The sequence below is a fragment of the Phocoena phocoena genome, chromosome 17 (assembly GCF_963924675.1).
Source record: "Phocoena phocoena chromosome 17, mPhoPho1.1, whole genome shotgun sequence".
Classification (NCBI taxonomy): Eukaryota; Metazoa; Chordata; class Mammalia; order Artiodactyla; family Phocoenidae; genus Phocoena; species Phocoena phocoena.
The window spans coordinates 72,888,392-72,911,481 of NC_089235.1; the positions used below are offsets into that span (position 1 = coordinate 72,888,392).

Genomic DNA, 23,090 nt, shown 5'->3' on the forward strand with positions numbered 1-23,090 from the left:
AGATCACCCTTCTCTGCAAGCTGGTGGGGGAGTGGATCACTCACTCTTACCCAAACTGGTGAAGGACTCCGGGCAGCATTTCCGCCAGCTGGTCCATGGAGGGGTACATGTACCTTGGGAGAGGCCATGCAGAGGCAGTTAGCAAAAGCCGGGACCTCAGCGGAAATGAACAGCGCAAACGAAAACACACTTGATAGGCGGAGACCGTGCAACAAACCGCCCCGTGCGCCCAGACTCCCCAGTCTAGTCCCCTCCCGTGGCCCCCATTCCGAGCACCCCACCGTGTACACGGCCTGCTCCTCTGAGCAAGGATGCTCTCCAGGCCAATTCCCCCACCTTTTACTTTGTAAAGTGACCCTTTACAAACCACTTCCTATGTTCCAGGTCCCACAACAAGCATTTGATGAGCATTGTAAGCTCATTTAATCTTTACAACTAGTCTATGAGGTTGCTATAATTTCTCTCATATAAAGATTGTAAATATCATTAAGGCTAAGAAATAAGTGACTTGGCTTCACAGACAAGCAGGGATTTGGAGCTCTCAGGATTTCAAGGCCCATGTACTCACTTACCTTCCCAAAGGAGGCCTCCTGGCAGCCCTCCCGTGAAGCCCTCCTGACCTTGGGGAAGCCCCTCCCTCTCATCTCCTCTCCCCAAGAGATGCTTGAGAAGAAGCCTGGGAGACAAGGCAGAGAAGGCAAGCCACCCTGATTGGCTGGACACAGTGGCTTCGGGAAATGGGATACCCAGGGCAATTTTCAGGCACAGGGATGCCTCACCTCACACATCTTCCGGGACCACTCCTCCTGTTAACAGAGGGCTGGGGGAGCTCCTCTCTGTTCAAAACTGGCCCATGACAGCAGGCAGCGAGGAGGGTGACAGTGGTGAGGACTCACTGGGTGACCAGGGAGCCTGCAGGCTGCCTGGGTCTGTACATTAAGGCGAGGGCTTCCCCTTGTCAGGAAACAACAGTTTCCCATCATCAACTCCTTAGCAGGGCCTGGAAAGGGTCTCTTGTTCCCACTGTGCCCACCTTTCCAATGGGGACAGCAGGGGCCACCCACCAGGCTGGATCCTTCTCGGCCAGCAGGTTCTCCTTCCAGATTACCTACCATTTCTAGACTGGCTCTCCTCTTGGCCTTTGCACATGCTGTTCCCTCTGCCTCCCCAGAAGCAAGTGTATGCTCACCTCCCTTGAATTTCCAGAAGGAAGCCCTAGAGTCTTTGCCCGGCCAGGTGCCTACAACCCTAGCCAGAGTTCCCACACATTTTCTTTCCCATCTTCCTGGAAGGAACTCAAAGATTTGTCCTTTTCACCAAGGTCTTGGCTGTCATCAGGGAGTCTGGCCCGTTTTATGGAAAGTGAGTCCATACGGCACGCTGTGTTAGGAGCCAGCTCCTCCGAATGTCCCGTGATCCTGGAGGCAGGTCCCTGGGGGAGCCGTCAAGATGCCTCACAAGACCCACTCGGTCTAGGTGCTGGGGGGAGGGGGGTTGACACCCACTAGAAGGCATTCCACAATGCCGACTTCGGGGCTCAGGCAGGCAGGAAGGAGTCCCTTCAACAGAGGAGCTGTTGGGCCTTTCTCGTGCCAGGCTCCTGGCGAGGCAACGGGAACCCACGTAGGCAGAGCAGACACGGTCCCGTGCAGGAGCCGGGGGGCAAGTCAGCAGAAACAAATACGCGTGACTCATGACAGTGGCGACCACCGGGGAGGGGAAGGTGCTGAGAGCGGGAGGCTGAAACAGCGAGATCTGTTCTGACCAAGTGGAGGGCTTCTTGGAAGAAGTGCCATTGAAGGGGACGTGGGTTGGGGGGAGCTTGAGGACTGAAGAGTGTAGGGAACGTTCTAGGCTGGGGGACCAGCATGTGCAAAAGAGAGAGAGCCAGGAAGGCCCCGGTTGGCGGGGCTACACATCGATGAAGCCGTTGTCTTTCTGAAATGGCCACGGCTCGGTTTGGAGCCAGCAGCCCCCAAACGGTGAGAGTTGGGGAGACACCTAACTCCACAGCTTCTTTCCTCACTGCTCTTGGGGGGTGGGTACACAGCCAGCAGGCAACAGGACTCTACTCACGAGGCCCCATGTGTAGAAAGCCGACTCCAGAGCCGGGAGTGACCCGGCCAGGGGCCCCCATCCCTGCTTTGCCGTCTCAGCCTCAGGATGAAGGGGGTGCGCCCTGGAGGGCCTAGGAGACCCCTGACCACGCCGGGCCCCGCTCAGACAGTGGGTCCCACCAGCCACACGCTGGAATCGCCTGGTAACTTAGGGGAACAAACACCCTGCGCCTTGACCTCCGGGTCAAGTGAATGAAAATTCCTGCGAGCAGGGCCCAGGTTTCAGAATATTTTTAAAATCTCCCCGTGGGGAGCTGAGAGTCACTGGGTTACCCCAAGTCTTTCGAACAATTTGTCCAAACAAAGATGGATGCACTGACAGACACTTAATCTGCTGCTGTATTAAGAAGCTTTGAACTCTTTTAACGTATGTCTGGGCATCCCTTCCCTTCCCCGCTGATAAAGATTAATGATTAAGGACGATTCAGAGCACTAACAAAAAAGATCTCTTTGTGATACCGAGAAGGCCTCTTTGACAGACTTTAAACCCAAGAACCTGGTCCCACCTTGGTTGAATCACAGCACGGTGAGGGGCCTCCGAGAGGTCTGCCACCCCCATGTGACCCTGACTGTCCAGTGCCCTCGGTAAGCCTGCCCCCAGCCTCACAACGAGAGCTGAAAGTCCACATCAGCCACGCACTGGGGAGGAGCAGGCAGTGTAGACACCCGGGACCGAGGCAGCCTGATGTTCCGCGAGAGTTTGAGTCTTAGAGCCAGCAGACTGGGCTCAAACCCGACAGCGCCCACCCCCAATTAAACCAGCACAGCAGTTAACCCCTCCACGCCTCAGTTCTTCCATCTAGAGAATGGAGCTACCAGCACCAGCCATGTAAGGACTAAATACAAATGACATTTGTAAATAAAGATGGTTAAGTCTGGCCCACAGGACGTACTTCATCAATATCATTTCCAATTATGGTCTCTATTTTTCTTCCCAACCTTCTAGATCTTTCTCCTAACTATTTCTTCTTGTCAAGACCCTCTTCCACTTTAGTCCTGTCCGGGCCATGTACCCCTAGTAAAAAGCCCGTCTAGCTGGGCTGCTGTGGTGGGGTGGGGACGGGGTGTCTGGAGGGGTGAAGGTCGGGGAGCTACTGATTGATGGTTATGGGGGTTCAGTTTAGGCTAATTAAAAGGTCCTGGAGATAATGGTGGTGATGGCTGCACCACTGTGAATGTATTTAATGTCAGTGAACCATACACTTACAAATGGTTAAAAACAGTAAAATTTAGTTTATATATATTTTATTACAATTAAAAAAGAAACCTTAAAAGCCTGACTAATGCCTCCTCCCACCACCTGTTCCCACCCTGCAGGGCTTTCCTTTCCCTGTCCTGGGGCCCGAGGCTCCCTCCTCTTACCCCACGGGGAAGGATGGCGCCCTGTCCTGCTGGCCGGGGGCGTCCACGTGGCAGACAGCAAAGTGCTGGGTGATCTCCTGCATGTCCTCGGAGTTGAAGAGGGGGTTATAGCAGGTTTTGTCTGGAGAACAGGCACGGGAGAGAGAAGAGGAAGAAGTCAGGAGAGAATAAAGTCTGTATTCATTCTGTTGGTTTCATGCCTACACAGCAGGGGGAAGGAACTTTCAAGAAAGAATGGCTACATTTTCTTTCCCACTTTCCTCTGGTGATAAAAGGCAAGAATAAGTCATGAGGCAAGGGAGTGGGTGTGGAAGTGGAGACGGTCAGTAAACTCTCCTGCCTATGCTGGTGGATGACATAAACTTCCAGGCAGCGCTGGGAGGGGATCCCATTCCAGCTCCTGCTTCTTCCCCCAACAGTCGTGGCCGTGACGGTCCTCGTATGAGATGGGGTTGCCCCACTGACACTCTCTTTCTCTCTAGGTGTCCTAAACCCTCACCTCAGGGATACTGGCCAGGGCACACAGGATTTTCAAACAAGGAGGACCACTCTTACGTGGGCTTGGATGAGCCTCCTAATCGCTGAGGCAAAGATGGCCAGCTGCTCACCAAAACACTTCCCTTTTCTTCCAGGACACACTTCTGGACTACATTTCCCAGCCTCCCTTGCAATCAGAGGCAGTCGTGTGATCAGATTGTAGCCAATAGCATGTGAGGCTCCCCATTTCCTCATAACACCTGCCACCCAATCCTCTAGGTTTCTCTCCTCTTTCTTTCGTGACTGCCAGGTGTGGAGGAGCCAACAGAAGCCTCGGAGGCTCCAGGGGACGGTGGAGTCACAGCTAGAAAGAGCCTGGGTCCCTGAATCACCACATGGAAGGTGGCCCACAGAATGTCCACTGAGTTGTTACATGAGTGAGAACTAAACATATATCATGTTAAGCCACAGAGGCCTCGGGTCTGTTGTTACAGCACTCACTGTACTCTAACAATGGAGGAGTAACACCGCCAGATGCAATTCCATATCCTCATCAGAGTCAGTGGAATAAGGTGGTATAGATCAAAGTACCTAGCATCGGATTTGGTATATGATGGTTACAAGGGGGTATATGGGGGAAAAAGAGAGAGAAAAGAGAAGTGAGAGTGAAGGAGAAAAATGGTTTTCAGTGACTGACATCATTCGCAGCCTCGAGGTATTAATAAGCTGTTGGAAAAACAATGTCATTCAGTCCATCTGTTAATCAAAAATCAAGCAAGCATCCAGCTCGCAATACGCACCGGACCAGGAAGGGCCATAAACGCCTTCTGAATCATCACAGAAGCATTTCTGTTCTGTGTACCTGTAATACTAAGTAGATCTTATTCCAGTCCCATTTGTGAAAAACCCACATTTGGGAACCCTTCCTGGTCATCTTAAGGATTCGCGATCTAAACATCCATAGCAGCGGTATTCAGAATAGTCGAGAGGTGGGAAATCCAAATGCCCATTAAACGAGGACAGACGAACAAAACGCGGTGTATCCGTACGATGGAACATCATTCAGCGAGAGAGGATAAAGTACCGATACATGGCACAATGCGGACGTACCTTGCAAACATTACGAAAGAAGCCAGTCATGAAAGACCACACGTTGTGTGATTCCATTGATAAAAAATGTCCAGAATGGGCAGATCTTAGAGACAGAAAGTAGATTAGTGGTGGCCCGGGGCTGGGGGGTATGGGAGACAGCGGGGCGATAGATAAGAGGACAGAACTTCTTTTCAGAATAATAAAAATGTTCTAAAATGGATCGCACTGAAGGTTGCACAATCCTGAGAAAACACTAAAAACCACCGTAGACCTTCATTAAAGGCAGTCACTGTCACACAGACTGATGGTGGAGGACTCCGGAGTCCCCAGCATCTCCCAGCGCCCAGGCGGTGCATTCCGGGCTCGTCCAGTCTGTGGCAAGAGTTTTCCCCAGAACAGCTCCAGGAAGTCCCGGCAAAAGAGGATGAGGCAGACTCCCTGCCAGCCGCCCTTCCTAGCTATCCTCTCCTCCAACCCTGGCAGACACCCGCTCGCCCAGGACACGCGGCTCCTCGGAACTTACGGTTCATGCCGATGTCGTGGTAGGTGAGGATGACGGGTCGGTTCCCCTTGGGGGTCCCACACAGTGTGACGTGAATGGAGCCATGCAAAGTCTCGATGTCCTGCTCCTGGGGAGAGACAGACAGACGGGCCTGTCATGTGGGACCCGCAGTCACGGTGTGGCTGGAATTACAGCCCGCAGACACCCAGCGCGCGTCTCACTGCGGATGGAGGAAAGCTCCTAGTTTGGTCGTGGGAGCACTGGGCTTCGGGTGGCAGCTCTCTCTGGCCAGAGAAGCCACTCTGAGAAGCAGAGACAAAAGGGGAAGGGGGACCAAGGAAGCACCCCGCCATTCATTGAGGTCAATGGTTGCCAATCTGAAGAACTTGGCTCAAAAATAAATACACCCCAATTTTCAGGTTCCACCTTGAGAGCAGGAAAACTCAGTATCTGCGCTTTGAACAAAACCCCTCTCCCTTCTCCATCCCAGGCTGCGAGATGCTGGGGCTTCCAGGCATCCGCTCTGAAGACCCCTGAAGCATCTCCCAGGCGGCCGTCGTGCTTCTGCAAAATGGGAAGAATAATGGAAACTCAGGGGGAAGGGTGAGTGCTTAGTGCCCAGGCCCATCCCCAGCACAGGGGTCCTCCTGGGCCACCTGCCTTATCCCCCCAACCAAATGAGTGCCCTGAACACAGAGGCCCCCATCCCCCCAGCCCTCTCTCTCTTCCTCTGAGTGCCTGCTCACTCCTGCCTATACAAACGCTGGAAAAATCCGCAAACGGTGGGGCAATGGTCCAGCCCCCAGGGGGGACCACAGATCATCTGCTGGGCGGAGCCCTGGCCCTGAAGCCACCGTGGGAACAATGGTTCACTGTGGGGACGGCATTCTCTATTGTCTCCTCAGCTGACCCACAAGGCACCCTCTAAACATAGGCCAGGCTGGGCAACGTCCCCACCAGCCTGGGGCATCAGGGTTCAAATCCAAGCTCTGCCTTCCCCAAGCCCTCTGAGCCCCCGGAGCCCCATCTGTAAGACGGGGGGGAGCTGGCCACCCCGGGTTCCTCAGCAGATGAGAAAAGCCTGGTGAGGGATACAGTCGCCGGCGAGATGGGGCTGCTCGGGACACGGGGGCAGGGGGTTAATGATGCGCCTGAGCCCCACCTTGGTGGCAAGTGTGGGGCATCCGGCCCTGGCTGGCACCCAGGATGTGTCTAGCGGCACCCAGGATGTGTCTAGCGGCACCCGGGGTGGGAATGGGTAACAGATGCTGATTGATTTCTTTGAAGGCCTTAAAATTATAAAGCCGTGGGACCAGAGCTAAATTTGTCCAAGAAGGAAGAGGCTGCCTCTGTCCTGTTTACTATGACATCCTCGGGCCCTGGCACAGCTCAGGATCTGCTGGATAAAGACCTGACACTCGCATGATCATGGTAAACATAGCTTCTCTAGAGAGTCCATTAATCTATTTTGGGTTCAGGCTCCACTCTGTCCCCTAATTGGCTGTGAGGGTGTCGGCAAGCTCTCTCCCCACAGAATTCCCAGGACTGGTGTGAAGTCTCCCAGGATTGGCACAAGCCCCATGGAGCACTAACGCTTCACCCCCACAAGGCACCACAGAAGTGCTGTGACCGTGGCCCGCGGCCTCACACCACTGCAGACTTCAGCCTGTGCCTCAGAAGAGGCATCAGCTGTGGTTATCCTTATGTGGAAGGATAAAGAACCCAGTCTCAGAAGCTGGAAGTGGCCTGGTGTAGGTGTACAGGTGTGGCAAGGTCACCGAGATACAGGGATAATATTCGCTAAGTGCCCACCAAGAGTCAGATGAGCTGAGCGAACCCATTTTCCAGATGAAGAAATCGAGGTGACCCAGCCCCCGGCCAAGAGCACACAGCTTGTAGTGTGAACCAGGATTACAACCCACGTCTGCTGGGCCCTCATGCGGGTGTTGGCCCCCATCAGCCCTCCTCTGAGTTCTGTGTCCACCTGCCCACACGGGGAAGAGGAGGGAAGGCAAGTGTGACCTTCCCCATGCCTGAGACCCACTCCTTAAGTCACCCGCGCACACGCACAAGGTCCTCAGCTGGCCCTGGGCCTCTCTTTCCACTGGCCCAAACCAAGAAGGCTGGGTCTGAGACTGGATGGAGGAATTAAAACTCTCACAGACACGTCCCTTTGTCCTCTGCAGTCCCAAAGGAACATTCTGCCCTTCTGTCTCCGTGGGGATGAATCACCCAGTGTCCTGGAGGGAGGAACCCACCAGTGTCCCCCACGTTCTCCCAAAGAGAGGGCACCGAGGGACCCAGAACTGCATGGTCCACTCCCTGTGCTGATAGGGGAAAGCCTGTCTCAGGGCTCCTCAGGGGTCCCCCGTATGGCTAGAACAGTGGCTGGAAACACTCACAGAACCCGTCCACCACCCAGACCGCCATCCTCAGCTCTTCCAAGTTCAGAGCCAGATCTCAGAAGTCCGGGCTCGCAGGGGTCTGATCCAGCCAGGGGCATGCAAGAAAGAGAAGGCCAGGCTGCCTGGTTTTTCCTCTCACCTCCTCTGGAAGAGTCTAGAAAGCCACTCTCTCAGGGTGCAGAGGGGAGGGCAGTATGATGGCAATTATCATTGTATCCGGCCCTGCTCTGAGGATTTTACATCCACTCTCCCGTTGAACCCACACAACCACCCCACTGTGTAACATCTGTCCGCATTTCAGATGAGGAAACTCAGGGGAATTTGCTCAAGGTCACACAGCTGGAGCAGTGCGGCAGGATCTGAACCTGAGGCCGTCCAAGTCCAAAGCCTGTGCTCTTTGCTGTCTCCGTTTTAACACTCTGTACCAGGTGCCCCGTGAAGAAAGAAAACTTTTAACATACAATGTGCACAGTGACTCTCTAAAGAGGGACACAGGAAGTCAGGTCCCCATTGATGTGCTGTAGATTGTTTTTTATCTCCCCAGCAACTCCAAAACCCAGTAATCCACGGGGCAGGTGCTGGGATACGCTGGTACATAGAACAGAGAAATAACACCTGCTCCTCCCACACTCCCCAAATACACATCTGCCCCCAAACTGCAGGCATGTACAGTAGGCGTGTCTGACTTGGAACGGCCTTGGCACAAACGTCACTTCCTCGGGGTGGCCCCTCCTGCCACCCACTGTACACAGGACACATGGCTCTTGTCCTCTTCCTTGTAGCATTTACCACACGTAAATGCGGCACGTATCTGGTTCTTAGCCGTCTCCCCAGCCTGACTGCAGATTCCCAGGGAGAAAGGCTTGCTCTGCCCTGGAGAAGGTGCTTAGAGATTTACACAGTCTACGCCACCTGTAAGCTGGTAAGTTGTGAAACGGCACCGATGCCTACTGTCTACACTGCCTGTAAGCTGGCAGGTGGTGAAAACAGAACCTACCACTAAGTGGTCCTCAAAGATTTCAGCTCTTCGGCTGCCAATTCTGGCTTGGGAGCTTTGTGAGCTATGGCAGACTATGTCGCTGGGCCTCCCAGACATTCGTTGTCCTCTTCTTAACGACAAAATTCCCAGCAATGTGCCTGATGAAATTCTCTCCTTCCACATCTCCCTTGTAGCCAAGGATGGTCAGAAGATTCAGTTCGGGCCAATGAGATGTCAGCAGAATTTGCTGCAGCTCTGAGGCGAATTCTTTTAAAGACTCAAACTTGGCCTTTTAATTTTTCTTTTTCACCCTTCCACCTGCTTACTACCTGGAACATGGATGAGATGCCCAGGGATTCAGCAGCCATCTTATGAGCATGAGGACAAAAGCTACACGCCCAGGGTGGCAGAGCAGGAAGCTGAAAGGAGTCTGAGACTGGGTGATATTCACAGCCTGCTGTACCAGGCCTTCTGGGTCAGCGAAAATATCAACCATTTCCTTGTTTAGGGCACTGTTTGTTGGGTGATATTAATTCTAACGATACACCCACCATGGGACCTTGGCCAAGTTACCGGACTTCTCTGACAATTCCTCTCCTCAGCTGTAAACTGAGGTCAGTAACAAAGCCTTCTGCTTGTGGAGATGCTCCCAAGACTTTTAGTAGGGACCGGAAAGTGTTTTGGAAATTGCAGCGTTTCCCTCCATGCTGGCTGTTACAGATGCCCACCCCAGAGAAGATTACTGTCAAGCCACAGGGACTCGTCCCCGAGGTTTAAGGCAACTGGTTGGATGATCTAGGAGAGCTCTGAGACCAGCTGCTGCACCTCCCTCCATAATCCGCCTGCCCAGCAGGCCCTAGGGAGACGCTGAACGCTTTGGACTCTAAGAGGATGACACACTTACCCAGGCTCTAAGTCAGCTGGCGCGCTGGGCCGCCCCTCCCCTCAGTCTAGCAAGCCTTGGTCAAGCCACGGCCTGAGGGCAGAGGGCGCCCTCTGGAACAGCAGGCAAAGAAAGCTGATTTAGTCATCAGATGTAGCATTAAGTCAAGGCTTGCTGAGGCAAGCAAGGCAAATCATGAGAACAGAGGCTCCAGAGAAAAGGCCAGGGGCCTGCCCCACCACCAGCTTTATGTGCAATAACCCCTCCCCCTATCTTCCTGGTCCATCTCCTGTGCCCGCAGTGGGGAAGGGGAGGCCTGGCTGAGCCACTGGTCTCGTCCTGAGCATTCAGTAAGGAGCACATGGATTATGAAGACTGACAGGGGACGGCACGTGTGTGGAAGGAGCACAATCGTATTTGCATAGAAGGGCAGCCGTCCCCTTACCGGACAAACACCATAAAGCCAGGGCTGGCCCCAGTGCTCTCAGGACAGACATTTCACAGATGGCAAAAGCCAGCCTCCAGGGCTGAAGCCTAGCACCCAAAGCTACACAGCTGCAGGTAACAGAGTTAAGATTCCAGACAGGCCCTTGGGCCTCTGAGTCCTGATACCTGGCCCACTGGGACCCCTAGAAGAGAAGAAGATCTCAAAGGGGCCAAGCTCCCTCCGTTTCTCAGCTTTCTTTAATGCTGCCATCACATGGAGAAACAGAAGAGTTATACTCAGGAAATGATCTGTAGCGGGGGAAAGGGTGCCAGCCTGGGAATACAGCGGAAGCTGGAACCCACATGAGGACGGCGATTCTCCAAGCAAGAAAGAATCAGGAGGAAAGTCTCTCTTGGATTAGGGAAAAGCGGAAGAGAGGAAGCAGGGCCATCCACGGAGCAGAGGGAAGCAAAGGAGGCCTGTATGCTGAGTCTGATGCTGTGTTTACGTCACAATCATGACACCCTGGGGACAGGGCTACTACCCCCATTTTTACAGGTTAGAAGACTAAGCCCCCAGGAAGTCAGGTGACTACCCAAGAACGCAGGGCTAGCAGAGGGAAAGCTGACCTGAACCCGCTTCTGTCCACTGTATCTATTTTGCAACACCAAGAGATGTGCGTCTATACTAGGTCAGCCTGATGGCCTGGGCTGGACCGACCTGGGAAGCCCATCGGAGCCCCATCACGGGGACGCTGTCGGGCAAGGTGCTCTGTCCCCTCCACCGGGAGGGCATTCCCAGGAAGCCCACAGAGGAGGGCAGAAGAGGCAAAGCCTCCCTTGGCACTGACCCAGATGCGTGCCGCTGCCATCTGTCGCTCAGAGTTTGCTCTAGGTCCTAACGGCTTTCTCAGAAGTGAGGCTGGGGGCAGGCGGGGATGGGAAATGGTGGGCTGAGGATTTCCAAGCCTCCAAGGTCTTCCCACCTTCAGTCAGGGGGCAGGAAAACAAGAAGCAATCGTGTGCCAAGAAAGAAACTCGTAAAAGGTCACCATTTCCATTTTCCCTGTGAGCTGATCTGCCTCCAAGAGACGGGGAAAAAAAGTCAGCACCCACACAATGGGGATCAGACGTCCCCCCCTGGCCCAGCTCCACCAGACTGGGAGCTCCAGAGCAGGAGCCAGACCCAGGAGACCCTCCGGCCCACTGCCCCTCCTGCCCCGGCCCCCTCTGTCCCCTCCACCCAGAGGCCCTGTGGGTAACATCAGCTCATTGCCCGGAGATCCCTGGTGAGCACACAAACACAGATTCCCATGGAAACTGAATCAAATCAAACCATCCAAATAACTAAAGATCCAGGTGGAAGGAATTAGAAATAGCACCAGGAGAGGAGATTTGGGGCCAAAGGAAGTTACCCAGCCCCTGAGCGGGGAGTGACGAGCAGTGGACTCAACTCCGCTGTCCCCACGCCGCCCTCCCCCCCTCCCCCCCCAGTTATATGGCCTTTGGCTCCGCACTGAGTCAAGCGTTGCCATCTATCTCATCATGGTGTGACACTGGGCAAGTCCCTTAAACCCCCGTCTCTTCAGCGCGGTTGGCAACAAAACCTCTTTTAAAGGGTTGTTTCGAGAATTAAATGAGATGATGCAGGAAGAGAGGGCAGCACAGTTTCTGACAAACAGCTGACGCTCAAGATACACCAGCTCTTACGACTCCCACGGTTTATTATGTATCTAACAGTCAGATGGACCAAACTTAGGACTATCTCAATAGTACCCTTCGACGAGTTTCTTAACATCTCCAAACTGGTCTCTCATCTGCTAAGGAGAGTATCATTTCCCACCTTGGCAGGGAAGCCCTGAGACAACGGGTGGGCACGCAAATACCCATTTGTTCCCTTCCCACCTCTTCCCTCCCCTCAGTGGCCTTCCACAAAGTGGCTCCCCACCTGGAGCAGAAGGGGTAGGGCTGGAGAATAAAGCATCTGCCAGCTCTGATATTCTTGGATTCTAGAATTCTAGCCAAAGAAAATAAACCAGAACCCAAAATACTCTCACTTTCCCCACTCATCAGATTTGCAAACACAACTGCCTAGTCTGATGCCAGAACCTTCTCTGCAGAGTCAGATCAAACCACTTCCTTCCTGCAGCCCCAGCACCTCAGGCCAGCCGCCCACCCAGCTCTGTGCTCTGAGGGCTCCAGAGCCTCTCCAAGGGGGGACAAAGTAGGGTCTCAAGAGCTGCCCATCCTAAGGTGACGTCAGGCCAGAAGAGATAAGGCCGAGATGCCATCTGCTCTGGCAGCTAAGCTGTCTCCTAAGACAGCAGATCTGGAGCTGCTTCTCACTGAGGACCTCTGGGCTAACAATGTGTATTTTGATTCATGCAAAAAAAAAAAAAAAAAAAATTCTCGACCACTTTGGGAAAGGAAACGAGTCTCCCCAATTTAGTCAAAATGCTGAAGTACCAAATACTCCTCGAAAAATACCATTGGCTGCTTTTGGACACACACAGTGAGGCAGCTCAGCCTCCTTAAACTCAACTCCCAAAGCGCTGCCCAGACAGGGCCCTGATTCCATGAGCCGTAAGGACCAACTAAATAGAACAGATGAAAGTGGGCTGCCGTTGAGGCATGTCAGTTCTCGGGTCCTTACAGCAGCTCCCCCTCAAGGGCTTGAACATAAACCCACCATAGCACTGTTCAGATTATCTACCTGGCCAGATCCTTTTTGATAGAAATTGCAAAGGTGACCTAGAATCTAGCACTGCAGTACATGTCGTGGTTGAGAGAGCTGATCTGGGGCAGAGTTGGGTTCGATGCGGCCCCTGCACAGTCGCTGGCCATGGGAAAGCCTCAGTTTCCTCATCTGTCAAGAAGGCATGAGGGTACAAAGTCCCAAAAGATTCAACAAAAGCCCCTGGGAAAGCCTGGGCCCCCGCCTGGCTCCTCAGAGAAGCTGAAGCCCACAGCAGGCAGGAGACTGTCGTTTTGCAGGAGCTCCCGCGTGAATCCAAGGTCAGGGTGGGTGGGAGAGTCTCCGCGCTGGTACGCTTTGCAGCCACGCTTTGGCCACCGCTGACCAAGGTGCTGTCAGTCTCTGCTCCCCACCCCGTGACCCAGAGAACGTCAGCCATCACGGTGCATGGCATCCTCTGAAGGACATCCTTCAGCGACCCACGCCCACGATTTTAGAGACTGCTGGAAATCTGGGAAGCCTTCACAGATATCACGAGTCAACAAGATCTAGTAGCCAAATCTAAATGAATATAGTTTTATCCAAAGGTCATTCTGGAAACAACCTTGACAAATTGTCACTCGGCACTCGGATGCAGCTCAAATATTGTGATTCATTTGTAAGATGGATCCTATTAACAGCTTACAGGAAGAATACATTTCGCCCTTGGAGGACTCAGAATCCAAGCCAGAGGGACCTCTGCATGTGCCAATGCCTCTGCATGGGTGATCGGTCCCTAATCTCCTCCTGTCATATGACTTCACAAATCACTCAGGTCTCAGTCCAACGTCACCTCCTCCAAAAGCCTTTCCCGACCCCTTAACCTGCCCCATCTCATCAACCTACACCATCGTCTTCCAAGCCCCTACAGTAGCTGGGGTTGTCATTTTGCTGAATCCTTCGTGTGTGCTGCCTCCCCCTTCTAGGGAGTCAGGAGGCTGGGTGCAATCCTAGCCCCACCCCTCTCCCACCCCGTGACCTCAGGCAAGCGACTGAACCTCTCTGCGCTCAGGCTCTCCATCTGTCAGATGAAGACAGGGTTTGCTGTGAGCAGTAGGAAAGCAAAACCCGGCAACACGCTGGGAATACGGTGCTGAGCTATTCGTTTAGAACTGAAGCCCCTGGAAATAGGGCTCACTGCCTGTCAGGCTCACTCCAGTATCCCCAGCACCTAAGACAATGCCAGACACAGAGCTGGCATTTGTTCCAGGAACAAAGGAATGCACAATTGGGAAAACGCATCCACCTCCCAGGACAGCTCTGGGACTCACTGGGAGGGCTCAGCCCAGGCTGGGGCACGATGTTGATGAGCCGTCTCCTGCCTCCCCAGCCCCTCGCCGAGGCTAACCTCTGTGGTCTTCAGGTTGCCACTCTGCTGACGTTGAGAGGACGTGGCAGCCTGCCCACTCCAGCCTTAGCCACCTTCAAGTTCGCCTGCGCAGGGCCCAAACTCCTGTCCCCTGCTCTTGCTACTACCTGTGCCCGGAGAAGGGAGCGCATAACAGTGCTTGGCAAACTGTCAAGAGTGACACAGAAGCGAGGAATTATCTTCACAGAGGAGAGGTAAACTACGTTTTCCAGGTTTCTTGAATGACCAAAATTTTAGCAATCTACGATAACCATAGGACTCAGCAATTCCACTTTGGGTACGTACCCAAAAGGACTGAAAGCAGAGTCTTGGACAGGTGTTGCACACCCATGATCACAGCAGCAGTATTCATAGCAGCAGAAGGGTGGAAGCAACCCCAGTGTCCACTGGTAGGTGAAAGGCTAATTAAAATTCGGTCTAGACATATAGAGGAGTATTATTCAGCCTTAAAAAGGAAAGACATTCTGACACAGGCTACAGCGTGGATGAAACTTATCCCACGTGACATTAGGTGAAAGAAGCCAATCACAAAAGGACGAACGCTGTGTGATGCCACTTACGTGAGCTACTTGGAGGAATTAAATTCTTAGAAACGGAAAGTAGAATGGTGGTTGCCAGAGGCTGGGTGGAGGGGAATGGGGAATTAGTGTTTCATAGGGACAGTTACAGGTTTGCAAGATGGAAAGCGTTCTGGAGGTTGCCAATGGGAAGGGGGTGGGGGAGGGATGGACTGGGAGTTTGGGGTTAGTAGATATAAACTGTTACATATAGAATGGATAAACACCAAGGTCCCACTGTAGAGCACAGGGAACTCTATTCAATATCCCGGGATAAACCATAATGGAAAAGAATATAATAAAGGAGTGTGTAAACTCGTGTAACTGAGTCTCTTCGCTGTGCACCAGAAATTAATGAAATTTTGTAAATCAACTATACTTCAATTCAAAAATTAATTTAAAAACATTTTTTTAAAAAGAAAGAGTGCTGAGATGGAGGGAAGTGATGGTTGCCCTATATTATGGATGTACTTCATGCCCCTCAAGTGTGGACACTTAAAAATGGTTAGGATGGTAAATTTTATGTTGTCTGTGTCTCACCACACACACAAAAATAAAAATTGGAAGAACTTCATGATACAGTTGGTAGAGCAGGTGTGTTATTGGACCAATACTGATTGGGAAACATCACATCAGGGTTCCCCTCTGTCACTGTCCTCTCTACACAAGGCTGGAGCGAATTTCCCCATTTCACAGATGAGGAAACTGAGGCTGAAGGGAGGTGAAGCATCTTGCTCTGGGTCAAACAGCCAAGAAAGGGCAGACCCGGCTCTCGAGTCTGGTTGAATCTGTGGCCTTGACCTTGGGGAGGAGGGACATCCAAAGGCTGCTGCAGGAAGACAAAACCACAGAGGGGATGGCTGCTTCCGTGGCGGGAGCGGGACCAAGAGCTGACATTTCAGTGACAGAGAAAGTACATTAGTCACCCTGCCCGGAGCCCCGCCCAGCCCAGCCCCGAATGATCAGCCAGCCCCTGGGGCTGCCACTCAAGCTTCACAGCCCCCTGAGCCCATCAAATAGCCAGGGCCGCGGCTGCCACAGCTGCTGCATCTTTGCAGCTCTACTGCCCTGTCACTCGTCTCTCCCTGTTCTCAGGAGGGTGGGAAACGACCAGACAGAGGATCACATGTCATCACCCTCAGCTGCCCGCACCTCACAACCCTGGACAAACGATTCCCCTCTTTCTCTGTCCTTCAGTTTCCCCAGGTGTAAACTGAGGGGCTGGGTGAGCCAAACCTGGGACCCCTGGAGACAACTTATTCACCTCCCACTTTCCCAGAGCACCCCCATGTACCCAGCGTCCTGTGAGACAAGAGACCAGCGAGGGGAGCTCTGGCCCGGGGACGGGAGAGGCAGAGACCTCGGCCCGGGAACGGCACAGTGAGAGCACTGGCTTCCTTCCCGCTCCGACAGACCTGGGTGGGATACCCAGTCCCAGCCTCCAGCCTCAGTTTCCCCATCTGAACGATGAAGATAACGGTACCTCTGCTTATGCTGTTGTTGAGGAGTTAAATGAGATATTGGCCGGGAAGCCCTTAGCACAGGGCCTGGCTCGCAGGAAGCACCATTAAACCAGCCTCATCAGGCGTGGGCAGAACGGGAAGCTCTCAGGGCTGGAAGAGGCAAGGCCCGGGGTCTGGTGGCACCTTCCTGTCACTGCAGGGGACCTCAGGCAAGTGGCTTCCAAACCCTGACTCTCCTTAAACAAGTATAACAGAGTAGAACCAGAGGCCATGTCCCATGAGACCAAGCGCTCCTTGAAGACCGAGGTCTGTGTTCTGGGTGCTGATACAGCCAGTGAAGTGATGGGTTCGGGTCCCCCAACCTTTGATGGCCTAGAAGGTGCAGGGAGCTGACAGTCTGAGTCACAGTGGGACGAACGAACCAGACATGGTCGGTCGGTGATGGGTGGGGCTGAGTGACTAGCCGTTGTCCTGGGCCTGAGCTACTCATAGCCCCGCCTCCTGGCTCAGTCTTGGACCCAGGGAGCTGCCCTAGTCCTACCCATCCCAGGTCCCTCTCTGTTCCTCTGCACAAAGGTGGGCTGAGCCCACCGGGTGGCCTGGCTTCTAGCTCTAGTAGGGCTGCAGGCTCAGTCAACACCACCCCGCTGAGCCCCCGCCAGCAGTGACCCCAGAGGAGAAAGTGTGCCTGGAGGTCTGATCACGTTTCCTCCCACCCCTGGGGACATGTGCAGGGGGGAGCTGGTGGCTCAGGGGGTTCCCAGACCCCGGAGTCTAAGGGTCACTTCCACATGTCCATCCATGCCTATGACCTGCATTCTTGCCGAGTGTGGCCTCTGCTTTCTGAGCAGTAAGCCCGCTGTGAATGGCACTGGTGTCTGAGTTACAGCCGGGAGAGATGGGGAGAGGGCCCGGAAGTCGGGGCGGCCTCCCTGTCTGCATGACCTGGAGGCACCACTGATCTGCAATAAGGTGATACCAGAACCCACACCCAGGGCTCTTGCAAAAAGTAAATGCGTGCACTTAATTTAATTAAATTAAAGTAAAGGCGGCCTGCCCAGAACAGTGCCTGGCACATAGTAAGGGCTCAAAATCAGTCATTCTTACTGTTTTATTAATTTTACAGATGGAGGGTAAGGGAGGCTCAGAAGAGTTGAGTAACTTGTTCAAGGGCACACACCTTGAAAGGGTCAGCTAGAATTAAATCCGGTTGGCCTGACTCAAGAAAGGGGGAAAAAAAGATGTTTTTGTTCAAGATGCCATGACATCTCAGCTGTGGCCTGACTGTGGCAAGTTTCACCGTCTGGGTGGCTCAGTTTCTTCATTCATAAAATGGGGAGATGCCAGCCCTGATCTGAGTTCATCCACTGCAGATGCACCAAGAGGCTGGGACAGCAGCGATGCTATAAACCCAGGGCTGATGAGTCAGAGAGCTGCTCCTGGGGGGTGAGAGGGCATCTCCAGGCTCAGCTGCTTTTAATCACAAACCCCTGGGGTAGAAATGACCTGTCCCAGCCCAAGCTGTCCCTGCAGACTGCCCCAGATGCCCACTGACAGCGAGGGAGGCGAGAGGGCCCCAGGCTGGAAGGACCTCCCTCGGGCAGGCGGCATCCCTGCCAGCTCACGGAGTCGCCTTCAAGCCAAGCCAGCACCGCTCTTAAGTAAAGGGCACGTGATGGCTGCTAACCCTTGCTCAGGCTGCCTGCTCTTGGTCCTGACACAGACCCTGCTAGGAGGCCGTAAAAGCAGGTTTCATAGTCAAATCACACCAGGCACTGTCTAGCCATGCAACTGAGGGCCAGGCACGCTTAACCTCTGAGCCTGTTTCCCCAGCTTTAAGAACGGAGACAGCAATCCCGACTGCATAGCGCTGTTGGGGTTCAGTGGGGTGTCCCCTGCAGAGTTCAGGTGTCACACGTCTGGATGTCCAGGGCCTGGTGCACAGTGGTGGTGTAATAAGTGTGCTCTGAACAAGTCAGTGTTACCCAGTAGGATGTGTTGGCCTCAGAGAACAAACGGCCGGACAGAAACCAACACCTCGGACACGCCCTGTGGGTTCCACGGGCGCGGGTCAGGGGGGGTCTCCAGGTATAGCCAGGATGACGCATAAGTGCACTAAGGCCCACACACCTTGAGTGTGATCTTCGCACATTCACCTCCCTGATTTCACCCCAGCCGACGTTTCCAACCCCTCTCCCTCTCTCCCCTCCCTTCCAAAGACAACGCCAAGATTCCCAGCCTCTGGTGGATGGTGGGCCGATCGTTGAAATACGAGATTCAGAAGGATGAGTGAGCTATTTGGCGTGGAAGGGGGTGAAAGGTATGATGGAGACGCAGGGCTCAGAATGGGCCGGAAGCCCGGGCACCTGTGTGATGTGCAGGCAGAGGTCCAGGTGAGCGTCACGGCCTGCGTCTGGTCTCTCTTCGGTCCTGTCTTTTCCGGGAAGCCCACAAGACCTGGATGTGCTCAGGCTTCCGGCTCCACCCCCAGCACCTGGCACGGCATGGGGCCCATGCAGCTTTGGGATAATGAGTCCAGGATTTATAGTTCCTGAGGTTCTGACCCGCCCCTGGGCCATGAGAGGCCAACCCACTCTCCCCAAAACTTGTTCTTGGACAGACCTTCAGATGCACCTCCCACCTAGCTCTCATGTCAACCTGGAGCAGAGATGGAGCCAGAAAACCACAGAGAAGGCTGGTTTCACTTTCCCAGGCACAGTCAAGAACGTCAAGCCTCTGCTTCCTCCATTCCCTCCCATCGCAGGGTCCCAAGCCCACTCAGTGTCTTGCCATTCCCTCCACACACGCCCCACAGCTCTGCCCAGCTCTGCAGGGTTGAAGGGGGCTGGATATCTGTCCTGCTTTCACAGGGGGTAACTGGCTCCTACGCCCTTGGCCAGAACTCAAACGCACTTCTCTCCGGGGAGAGAAGCTGAGTGTGGGGAATCAGCTGAGGCCACTTCCTTCTCTCCCCTTACCCCTAACATCTGAACACTGATCTAACCAATGGAAGAAAGAGGAAAAGAGAGAAGACAGAGTAGGAAAGGGGGAAGGGAAGGCACGTCTTCTACTTGCCTGAACATCAAACTCTTGCAGGAGGCCAGTGATGGTCTGTGGAAAGACAAGAGACATGGTCAGTTTCATCAGTTTCCCGGGGCAGAGAAATTATGTCAGAACACACGGACCTCTCCATGCCCTGAGTCTGTTATATCTACCCTTTGTCCTCTGTGGGGCCTCTCTAATGCCTTACAGAGACAGACTTTTCATCTCAAAGAATTGCAGTCCAGCAGAAAAGTAGACACAGTAGATGGATTCCTTTTTGACTGCAGCCTTAGTGAAAAAAGATCTGAAGGTCTAAGCTGACCACAAGCTTGAGAGATACAGGACTGTAATTGCCTATTAACTGATCTCTCTGTCTCCACCTATGTGCTACACTTTTAAAGCTCAAACCTGACCATGTTACTGCCTTTAAATTTCTTCCACAAGAGCCTATCATCTAGATTAAAATCCAATCTCTCATGGGTGGAAGAGGAGAACAGACCATTTCCCTCAATCCAACAATTCTGAGTGTCCAGCCCAAATTCCATCTTTCACCAGAGCTGACACTGGCAGGCCAAGCCCAGGAAGACAGGAAAGGGGCCCTTGTCCCCTGGGTAGCAGTGAAAGTACAGCTCAGAGTCGAAGTTGGAGCCACCTGGGCCAAAATTTCCAAGAGATGTTACTGGCATGCTTTCCTCTCAGCTCAGAGATGGAGTTCAAACACCCCCTGAAAGCGGAGGCCCAGTTAGACCCACCACTACCCACCATGAAAGAAAACAGCTCAGCAGAGCAAAAGGCAAAAGAGGTGACAGAAGGGGAAGGAGGACCCCTTGGGACAGCCAGGGGTTGGAAGATAAGATTGTAACAGCCGCCTGCTGAGAGAGATTAAAATAGCTTCACACCCCCTGGGGCTGGGGTTAAGAACATTAGGGAGTTTGATAAATTCAGGTGGAAGCAAATGTGGCCAAAAATACTTCGTGTGTGTGTGTGTGTGTGTGTGTGTGTGTGTGTGTGTGTGTGTGTTGCTAGGAGAGAGTAGAAAAGCTATTCTGAAGAACCCTAACCTTCAATATGTTAACAAGAGTGCAGAGGTCATCGAGATTGAGGACAGACATCAGGAAGAACTTCCCAACAGCAAACCTAATTAAAAACGCTTTGCTGAGTCAATCTAAGGAATTGGAAGGTTTACTTCCATCTAAACCTTGAAAGAAAGGGTCAATACCTACTTAGAGACAGGCTGACATGTAACCTGGAGTTGACAATCTTTTAGACGTTTGTTTGAGAAGTAAAATTTTCCAAGGGTGGCACTGTGCTGCCTAAAATATATAAATGCTGTGTTTAAAAACGCATTTACCCTTGCACTCAGCGATGCCACTTGGGGAGTTTACCTTAGAGCTGCACCTGCGTGTGTACGAAATGACGTACATGTAAGATCCAACGAGTGTATGAACATCCTGCAGCACTGTTGGCAATGGCAATGCGGACCCAAGTGTCCACATACAGGGCACTGGTCAAATAAATGTGGTGGAACACTGTGACACTGGAAAGAGAGAAGCAAGTGCTCTATGGACTGACGTTGGAAAGGTCTCCATCGTAAGTGGTTAAATAAATAAAGCAAAGCATGGTATACTATTTCATATGGTTTTTCAAAAGGGATAAGAATATGTTGATATGTATTTGTATCACCTAGGGGTTGTTTTTTTTCTTGTATGTTTGTTTGCTTTTCAATACTGCGTCAAAGATTCAGACAGAAGAGGAAATGGATTTGGAGCATGAATAGTGAATAGTATTGTAGCTGGCAAACTATGGCCCTCCCCATTCCTCCACCTTTTGTTTTGTAAATAAAGTTTTATTGGAACACAGCAAGCCCATTTGCTTACATATTGTCTAGGGCTGCTTTCATGCGGTAACTATAAAACTGAGTAGTTACAACAGAGACCATGTGGTCCTCAAAGCCTAAGATATTACCATCTGGCCCTTTATAGCAGATGTCTGCAGACCCCTAGCATGGCAATGATCTCAAGCATTCTGCAGCTTCGCCTGGCCTGGCTTCTAATACTAGCTGTGTCACCTATCCAAATGAACTTGGGCAATTCCCTTCCCAACAAGACCAGCTTCCTTATCTATATAATGGGAAATAGAAAGTTGCCTCCCACTTTCATAATGAAAAGTCCATGAACTAACGGACATAAAACAGAGCAGCCACTAGCAGAGTCATAAGCCCATTCCAGTGGCAGCTGGCCTGAGCTTGGCTCCAAGCCCCACATTTTGTAACCATGTGACCGACCCAAGAGGACAAATTAACCTCCTGGAGACTCAGCTTCCTCTTCTGTAAAATGGGAACAATCAATGAACCTAGTTTCTAATCAACCACAGCCTTACCCTTCCGTTTAGCAGGAGAAAACCCATGAAGTGTGACTGGCCCAGAGACAGGCACCCAGGACGTGGCTCATGCATGCGAATTTTACTTTCAAAAGCATTCAGTTGACCTTAGAGTAACTGCACTTTTGAACCTGAGCTTTACATTTTAAAAGAAGGTGTCTCATCACTGGCCGTTGTGAGGCTCCGTGAAAACTGGGACACGAACATAGTTTAAAAATACAGCATCAACTATGTAAATGAAAAGCTTTTTCACATCCATCCACAGCTGGTCCAGGATGGATCATGCCAGGCTGGGCTGTAGGGCAGGGGCTTCTGTTTCCAACAGGGAGGCCTTGTCGACCTGAAAGCTTTGCCCAAAAAGATGGTAATAATTGTAGCAACAAGAGCTCATGAGCAAAGCTGGTCCCCTTCAGGGCGGACAGGGTTCTAACGGCTCCACATGAATGAACCCACTCTATCCTCACCCTGGCCCCATGACATAAGTCCTAGAGTCACTGTTTTTTAAAGTTGGGGGCCTGGAGCACAAAGAGGTCGAAGGATTTGCCGGTGGTCACAAAGCTGCTGGGTGTCATAGGCAGGATCTGAACATAGAGAGTCTGGTCCCAGTGTATGTGGCCTTAACCTCTAAGCTACGGGGCAGACAGAGTCGATGGACAACGGACTTCATGCTGCAGGTTTTAGAACCACGGGACGCCAGAGGTGGAGGTGATTAGAGGAACTCTGGTTCAATGTCCTTACTTCACAAATGAGATCAGTGAGGAGAGGGCAGAAAAGCCAGCGGTGGGTGAGAGGCCTGGCCACAGTGCCTTAGCACTCGGGAGCCAAGCTGGGACTTGAACTGGTACTTCTTGTCCCTTTGCATCCCTGGACAAGGTGACCTGTGGAAACCAGGAAGCAGTGGGCATGTGCGTGTGTGTGCATGTATACACACATGGCAGTGTACATGCACGCGTGTTCCTGTTGTGCGCACACGTATGCCCGTGTACGAGTGGGCACGGGACGGGGTTAGCCAGGGGCATCTCCACTCACCTCCCCTTTCTCCACCAAAGGCTTCACCTCAGCGAGGTCCACGTCCTGCAGCTCCCGAGACATGTCCCTGCTGTCACCTGCCTACAAAGGGACAGAGACCAGGAGGTTAGCGCTTCCTGCTGAGACATGCTTTCAGAAAGGAGCAAATCTGAGGCCAGGGAGCAAGCCTTCGCTTGCACAACCCAGCAGCTCCTACCTCCTGCCCACCGCCCCATCCCATCCCACTCTTGCCCCTGGGGACCCAGGGGAGTAGATTTCCTAGGATGGGAAACTG

General features: G+C 52.7%; 1 protein-coding gene across 2 annotated transcripts in view; it reads right to left on the bottom strand.

Annotated features, from left to right (window-relative positions):
- NDRG1 (N-myc downstream regulated 1) overlaps positions 1-22,879 on the bottom strand; it is a 42,848-nt gene extending 19,969 nt beyond the window's left edge. For both annotated transcript variants that reach the window (XM_065895574.1, XM_065895573.1), the window contains exons 1-5: positions 22,817-22,879; positions 19,442-19,477; positions 5,572-5,677; positions 3,480-3,600; positions 51-113 (exon numbers count right to left, since the gene is read on the bottom strand). In XM_065895574.1, coding sequence (XP_065751646.1) covers positions 51-113; positions 3,480-3,600; positions 5,572-5,677; positions 19,442-19,477; positions 22,817-22,879 — 389 coding nt within the window. The remainder of the gene's footprint in view (positions 1-50; positions 114-3,479; positions 3,601-5,571; positions 5,678-19,441; positions 19,478-22,816) is intronic.
- Positions 22,880-23,090: the final 211 nt, after the last annotated feature.